General features: G+C 35.6%; 1 protein-coding gene across 1 annotated transcript; it reads right to left on the reverse strand.

Annotated features, from left to right (window-relative positions):
* Window positions 1-215: 215 nt before the first annotated feature.
* Window positions 216-856, reverse strand: LOC110706087. The gene is made up of 2 exons (XM_021884003.1): window positions 833-856; window positions 216-614 (listed from the first exon to the last, which is right to left on the reverse strand). The coding sequence occupies exons 1-2, from the start codon at window positions 854-856 to the stop codon at window positions 216-218; spliced, it is 423 nt and encodes a 140-aa protein (XP_021739695.1).
* Between the last annotated feature and the right edge of the window lie 7,852 nt (window positions 857-8,708).

The raw sequence follows: 8,708 nt of genomic DNA on the forward strand, positions 1-8,708 counted from the left end.
TTATTTGTGTTTTATTAGAAATACAATTTAAACCAAATTATTTTGCACAAAAGGTAAATGAAATTGCCATTTCTTCATTAAAGGATCCAAAAGGTACATTTGTTCATTCAAGACATTACACTTGATTCTAGGCAACATATTGCTTCATTCTTAGCTAATTCAACAAAAGTAAATCCCCAACATGGTTTCATTAACCTCTAAACTAACCTTATCTATCAAAAGTACCTAAACAGAATAACAACAACAACCACAAACACTAGTATGCAGTAAAATGCAGGGAGCATGAGTCCATGCTTCTTCATTACTGTCAATTGATGTTTGAGTGCTTGATTCTCAAGTTCAAGGCAGCCTTTTTCACCTTTCACATCGGCCAATTCCATCTTTAGCATCCTCAACTCAATCTTTTGCATGTTCACATCAGCCATTAGTGAATTAGTCACATCTTTTTGCCATTCAGTCATTTCAATGTCCACCCATTTGAAAAAGTCACAACCCCTGCTATCAGTATCTTGCTCGTAGAATTGGCAAGCTTGAAATCTTCTCCTGGGATGCTGCTTAGTCCATGAAGTAAGATTTGAAGTCGGATATCCACACTTGCAGATGTGAAAGCTTGTCTGCACAAAATCAAACCTCTACTTAGGTGTGACTACATGTAAGTTAGAGAACCGGGTAATAATTTATAAATTGCTTTTAATTAATTCACGAATTGAACACCTTAACCTCTAATTTCAATTGAAAACCCTAATTTGAACCACATTGATTAAATCCCCAAATTGATAAGCGAAAACCCTAAAACCAATTGAAAGCCCCTAAATTAAGATGAACAACATACCTTTCTTCGTGGAATCGTTGTCATGTTGCAAGCGAGAGCAATGTTGTTCCTTAATTTTTGTTTGCAGAAATCAATTACAAATTTTTGGCTTATTTTGAGAGAAGAATTGAACAGGGGAGTGAGAAAGGGAGGGAAGGTATGTTGTGGGGCCCACATGACGTCACTTAGTAGTTGAGACCCAACTAGGTGGGGAGGAAGTACTAATGTAGTATTGTTATGCCTTTGCAAATGCATAATAAATACTAAAATATTAAAAATCACATGGAAAAGAGAGAAAGGGGGAGAGAGAAAGGTGAGTGGGACCACTTTTAATTATATCACTGAAAACTTATATAATACCATTGGTTGTTTAGTGATACTATATATGCACGTAGTTAGTGATTAGGGGATTTTTATCCGCCAATCAGCATCCGACACGTGGACCAGCCAGGTTTCGCCACGTGTCCTTCACGTAGGCCAATAGGAGCCTGCCACGTATCATCATGAGGTACGTCCTCCATGGACCAATTGTGATGTGACACGTGTCCATCATGCCAAATGGGTAAATCAGCCAACAAGGCCCAATCTTGGTGGGAAGCCCAGTCAGCCTTAGGTTTAACCTAAACCTAGTACTGGCACGCATCCCAAGGCATATAAATATGCCCATTAATCCTCATTAAAGGGGGATTACACACATTAAACACTCTCACCTAGAAAGACCAAATTACACTTATTTCCGCATTAATTACTCCTTAATCAAGTACTAACTTGACCGTTGGAGGCGGATCTCCAATCATCCGGAGCATCCGTTTGTTTTGCAGGTACAGGCGTCCGGTTCTAGTCTCGGAATTGTAACTCTCCCGTAGGACATTAAAAACCCCAAAACAGTTAGTACCACTGAATGCATATATAGTACCACTACATACATACATAGTACCACTGAATATTCAATGGTATTATTTGATCACCCAATGATATTATTGATCACTCAATCGTACTACTCTAAAGTAAGAATATATATTGCGTGTACTTACGCCCTTACCCCTCGTTGTGTAGTTATTCATGCATAACAATACTTCCTTTAAACTCCCTCACTAGGTAGGAACTTTTGGTGTTTTACAAAATAGTCGGTGGTAAATTTCAAAAAAAGAAAAAAAAAATTATAGGTGGTAATTGCTAAAATGGAAACAATAGTAGGTGGTAAGTGTCAAAATTTCCAAAAAAAAAATTAAAAAACAAAAAACAAAACCCATTCCTGCTCATTATACAGATTGATGAGAAATACGGAGGAATGGCTAAAGCTTTTTTATTATTCCCAATTGCTTCATATAATTACTTAATCTTCTCCAGTTGCTTAACCTTCTCCCTTTTCATAATTATTTCCAATTTCCAATTGTTCTTCAATCTCTACTTAATAGCTTCACAAATTAACCCTAAGTTGTTCGATTTTTTGCAGTTAATTTTTAACAGCCATGACACGGCGACGATAAGGCGATGAAGAACGTCCCCTTCAATCTTCTATTGCTTTGAATTCCATGTTGCTAGCCAAAAATCCTTTCTCGCTGCATTTAATTCTATGTTGTCGCCATTTACATTGCCGTCTTGCCAACCCACAATTTGTAAGTTGAGAAATCCTCCAATCTACAAAATATGCATATATCTTCTCAATTTCATCTCTCCTCGTCGTTTGTTGTTATTGTTCTTTGTTGTTGTTATGTTACTGTTCTGTGGAGGTTTAATTTCTAAGTTTCAGTTTAATTTTCTGGGTTTTTTGTCAGTTTAGTATAAATAATTAGAGTTGCCATAAATGAAAATTGTTAATTTGTGGCTCGTGATGATGATTTTGAGAATTTTTGGCTATTATTGATTTTATTTATTCAGAGATTAGACAATTTGGGGGTTTTGGGAAACCGCTAGAAAAAGAAAAATAGAATGGGTTCATCTTATTTAATTTTATGGATATTAAAATATAATGGGGTTTTTATTTATAATTTTGATTAACTGAGTTTAATTCGTGTTTAGAAAAACATAATCGACTTGGGATTTTTCCCAATTATTGGAACTGCTAAATCTTAGTTTTGTGTTTCACTCTTTGACTAATTTCAACTTAAATTGAGTTAAAATTTCAATTTGTGAGTTTTTCCAAGAAGATTAGGCTTCACTCTGGTAAGTCATTATCTCCTTATTCATTGCATTTACTTGGATCAATGAATGAATGGGAAATATTATGCCTTTGGTTTGTGCTTATGCTTATGGAATTTTTTTTGCTAATTTGGGTTTTGGTTTCTATTAATTTACGCAAAAAAGAACGATAACATATGTTTTGGTTTAGTGTTAGATAAATTATTGAGGTGAATTTGGAGTACTCCAAATACACCTAAGCACAAAGCATTGGTGATTTCATATGTTGTTGCATTAGACCTACTGCAACGCCAGCAGATGCCACGGTACATGGTCGTTGCATTAGGCCTAATGTCACGGATTTTGACACCCAATGCAACGAATTTGGGGGTTGCAATAGGTAAAAAATGTAGTAGTGAGGAAAAGTGTTTGGTCTATTGAAAAAGCTAAAAAGGATTATGATATGATAAAAATGGAATGACTTCTTGGATTTCTAAGTAAGACTCAAATGTTCCTTTGATCCAAAACACAACTCGGACCAAAAAATTTTAATCAAAATTTTTTATTCAATGTGATTTCATATCAACTAACGTTTAAATTATATTTTTGCCATCTCTGTTAAATATCCCTTTAAATTTATGTGATGCCAAAATATGTTAGATACTTACTATTATCATCATGGTAAAAATCTTCATGTTATAAAATAGAAACTGCCATAAAATCATATGAATACAATTTATATTGCATATTATCTCAACTCATTGTCATACACTTTTAAATTAATAAATTTATGATTTATGATGTTATATGTGTCGTTTACTGTACAAAAGTAAAAACCTATATTCAACATGCAAAAATAACAATAACTAGTAAAAGGGTAAGAAAGGGTCGATCCCACAAGGAAACTAATTAACTTCCGAAATTCAAAGTTGGGAAAGTATACTTGGTAACATCCAATTTTCTCTTTTTCTCTTTGGTAAAATGAGAAAAAAGTAATTATTTTTTATAACATTGTGTTATTGGTTACCAATTATTATAACTATTTTACTAAAAATTCTTAACCATGGTTACTTTTTAAATTTTTAAATAATTAAATTATTACAAAAATTAAAAATAAACCTAAAACCCCTTCCCCACCCACCTAGTCACTACACCCCGTCGCCTGCCGGCGCCCAACCACCCCCACCCCTGGCCGGTGGTCGTCCCAGCCTCCCCCACCCCCCCGCCGGCAACCCCTATCCCCACCCCGATTTACATTACCACACTAAGCACAATCTTTCACCATACTACTCTCCTCATCACCTCCCTGCCACCACACACCAATTCCCTTGTAGCCTCCCCTCCAATTTCATGCCAACACCGCCCAGCAAAGAATGCAAACCACAACCCCTCAAGCACTAAACCAGCCTACAACAGTCGCTTCACACATCAAACTATCACCACCAATCGCACCGTCATCATCCCTGTTCCTCTCGCGCACTACCGGCAGCAACTCAATCTCCACCGTCATCATCCCAGCAAAAAAAGCAGCAGCTCACTTGGCAACACCCAACCTCCCAACCGCCGCATACAACAACAATACTCGCCAAGCACCACCACCGAACCGCCGACAACCTCAATTGAAAAAATCGACAGTAATTTATGCTCAAATTCAGAGTAAATTAGGAGCAAGCGCTTCGATTGTATCTGAAGAATAAACTGTCGAATTGATGAAATTTCCCGATGATATTGGCGATTAGATTATAGGAGGTGTCAACAATGGCTGAAGGGTGTGGTGATGGGATTGATGGGTTTATTGTTGAAGATGAAGATAAAGAGATTGAGTAGGAAGAGCAAGAAATGACAGGAAGATGTCGCCGACCAAGGGTGGGGAAGGCTGGGTGTCGCCGGCAGAGGATAGGGCGCCTAGCCGCCGGCAGGGGGAGGGGAGGGGCTGCTGGTGGCTAGGTGGGGTGGGGGAGGGGTTTGGGTTTTTTTTTTAAATAATTTTATTTTATTATTAAAAAATAATTAATTAAATTAACCAAACACTTAAGTTAAAATTTCAATAAAAAATCATTAATATTAGGAAATTGGCTTAAAATAATATCAACTATTAACGGTGTGTGCAACTAATACAACCTCAACTATTTGCTATCAACGGTACAATCTTTTGTACTATATGTGCAAAATAATGGTACGCCAACCACCAAAGAAGTCATTTTAAGGAATATTCCGTTTATATTCATTATTATTATTATTATTATTATTATTATTATTATTATTATTAAGGTATTTGTTTTAAAAAATACATTTTATGTTAATAATTTCATCCTACCCAAATTAATAATGCTCCGCCCCTTTGTTAGTCTAGTAAATTAATTTCTCTAAAGATAAAAATTTCTATTATCAAACAAAAGTAAATAGGGTATTTAAATGCATATTATATTGATATAATTAGTTTCAAAAAATGTATTAAAAAACTGGAATTAACATAATATTTCTTTTGTTTTTTATACTTGCTAAGCTATTTGAAAAAATGATTAGACTATGTAAGAGGACAAATTATGCTACAAGTTTTAATCGTAGCAACTTAACACTTTTTTCTTCATTTTTTAAACATAAAACTTTCTTCTTATTGATGGTAAAATTTTGTTGATTAATTTGTCCAAATATCTAGTCTAATATCTCTCTTAAAGTGTGTGTCATGTCAAAATAGTGTGTTATTGTAAATAAAAATATAGAAATTATGTATTTTGGAAAAAAATTTAATAATTAATAGTATAAAAATAATATAATAATAAATATGGATGAAATATTCCTCGAGATACATTTTCCAATAGCTGGCGTACTATTTTGTACATATATTACAAAAGGTGGTACCGTTGAAAGCAAATAATTGAGGTCTTATTATTTTTCACCCACCGCTAATAGTTGAGATTATTTTAAGCCAATTTTTCTTAATAGTATAAGCAATAAAAATTAATTATACAAGATTACCTAAGAGAATTGAAATTTTTGCAATTTACCAAAGAGAAAAAGAGAAATTTGGGTGCTACCAAAGAAAATTTTCCTATAAAGTTTAACTAATAACAGATAAAATACAACTATATACCTATTTACATAGGATGGGGGGGGGATTGTTTAAGGATCATAAACAATAAACCAAACGAACTAAACTATAACTAGTATTTACAAGCGACAAACAAGTAACCAACATAGTTGAAGTTCGATCATTGATAAATTAGACACAACTTAACCTCTTATTGCCACTCCTTTAGTCTCATTCAATACTCGATTTAGCAATTAGATTGTCGAATTTTCGTCGCAGGTTATCCGTTATTTTGCTCACTAAAACTAATGGAATCTTGCTAAAATATTACCAACCCAATAAGCAACTTTAATCTGTCAAATCATACACTTAATAGAATTAATATGAGCCGCTTACACTATAAAAATTAAGTTGTTCCCTCAAAATTACCATCAAACGCCGTGTCTAACAATAATCTAGCTTAGTTTAATTACTGTATAGATGTAATCGTGCACTGTCACAAATACAAAGATTAAACCTTCAAATTAAACACATGATCATATGAATTGAATAAACACGCCAAACTCAATATTAAAATACGAATAAACTCAGCGTTCAATCGTTGAGACCAAAACCAGAAAAAGTAAATAAAGACAAAATTACATCCAATCAAACAAGTATAATAGCATAAGTTTAATCTAACAAAGATAATTAAGAATTAAAGTAGCGAGAAACTTATGAATTAGAAGTACACCAAGGTAGCCGCTACACTCGATCCTCAACCGATTTCAAACACCCGCCTCTAATAATCCTCAATACCGTAGCTCTTCGATTACCCTTATACCATACACTCGATCTCATAACCCTCAATTTTGCTGCTATGCTTGTGTGTCTAATTGGGTAGAAGGAGTTCCAATTTATACAATTGGTACTATAATACTGTGGGAATTTCCTTCCCAAAAATGATCTGATTTCTTTTCCTTAATTGATGCATCTATCTTGCTCGGCACGAATCAAATATTGCAATTGTTAGATAATATGAAACTCCTTCGGTTGGAGCGTATTTCATTGATTCATATATATAGGGTTACAACTTTGAGTTCTAATCACATTATGAAATCTCAAAAGATATTTACAGAATATTCACAAAACTATATCCTTCTATACAAAATAATATCTAGAATATTTATCATATTCTATCACACCCCCGCAGTCATAGCGGGAGGAGGACGTATGCTGAGATTGGATTTGAATTCCAAAAATAGTTTTCGAGGTAGGCCTTTCGTGAAAATGTCCGCAAATTGATAACGTGATGGAACGTTCAAGACCCGTATATGCCCCAACGCCACCTATTCTCGAACGAAATGAATATGCATTTCGAAGTGCTTGGTGCGTTGGTGTTGTACGGGATTATGAGATATATAGATTGCACTGGCATTATCACAATAAACAATAGTGGCTTGTCGAGGAGGACAATGTAACTCCAAAAGTAGATTAAGAGGCCAACATGCCTCGGCAACAACATTTGCGACGCCCTTGTATTCTGCCTCTACACTTGATTTTGAAAGAGTAGGCTGACGCTTAGAAGACCAGGAAATGAGATTGTCCCCTAGAAAGCAACAATAACCCGAGATTCACCAACGAGTTCCGGGCACCTGCCCTAATCTGCATCAGTATAAGTAATCAAGTTTGTAGGAGATGAAGGATATAAATGTAACCCGTGATCAATAGTGCCCTGAATATATCGCAGGATGCGTTTCAATGCATCATAATGAGTCTCTCTGGGATCCTGCATGAATAAACAGACCTGCTGAACTGCATAAGCTATATCAGGGCGAGTAAAAGTTAGGTACTGTAATGCACCTGCGAGACTGCGATAAAGTGTTGGGTCATGAAATTTAGGACCGGACTCTGCACCGAGCTTGGATTGAGTATCCACTAGAGTCACTGCTGGCTTCCAACTGACCATGCTTGCACGCTCTCAATTTCTTGAGTATACTTCTGCTGAGACAAAACCATATATGAAGGAGTACGAGTGACAGCAATACCTAGAAAAAAAAATTCAAAGGACCTAAATCAGTCATAGGAGATCCAGTACGTAAGTGAGAGATGATGCGGTCACGTAACAGATCTGAAGATGTAACCAACACATTATCATCAACATATAATAACAAATATGCCATATCATTCCCATGTCGGAAAACGAATAATGAATTTTCCATCTTCGCAACGATAAACCCCATCTGCAAAAGATAGTTAGCAAACCGCTGATACCAAGCTCTCGGAGCTTGTTTTAGACCATATAAAGCCTTGTAGAGCCTGCAAACATGACCTGGGGACCTCTTGTCAACAAATCCAGGGGGTTGATTCATATACACACACTCATTTTAAATCACCATGCAGAAAAGCATTCTTCACATCAAGTTGGTGAATGTACCCCTTGCGAGCCATAACCAAGCTCAAAACTGTGCGAATAGTGGCCGGTTTTACAATCGGACTGAAAGTTTCATCACAGTCAACACCTTCAACCTGAGATCTATCATCACAAACTAAACGAGCTTTGTGTCTTTCAAGATTATCATTAGCATTCAATTTATGACGAAAAAGCCACATGCAATTGACAATATGCACCCCCGTTGGTCTAGGAACCAATTCCCAAGTCCCCGTTTCAATTAAAGCACTATATTCATCACCCATCGTAGCATTCCAATTTGTGTTGGAAAGGGCTTGTTTGTGATTCTTTAGAAGTGGGGATTGGGTCAAGGC

This window comes from Chenopodium quinoa, unplaced genomic scaffold (genome assembly GCF_001683475.1).
Source record: "Chenopodium quinoa cultivar QQ74 unplaced genomic scaffold, ASM168347v1, whole genome shotgun sequence".
NCBI classification, from domain to species: Eukaryota; Viridiplantae; Streptophyta; class Magnoliopsida; order Caryophyllales; family Amaranthaceae; genus Chenopodium; species Chenopodium quinoa.

Coding starts and splice junctions, on each gene's coding strand:
- LOC110706087 (XM_021884003.1), bottom strand. CDS start 856: ATGACAACGATTCCACGAAGAAAG. Junction 615..832: donor CAACGATTCCACGAAGAAAG/GTATGTTGTTCA, acceptor GATTTTGTGCAG/ACAAGCTTTCACATCTGCAA.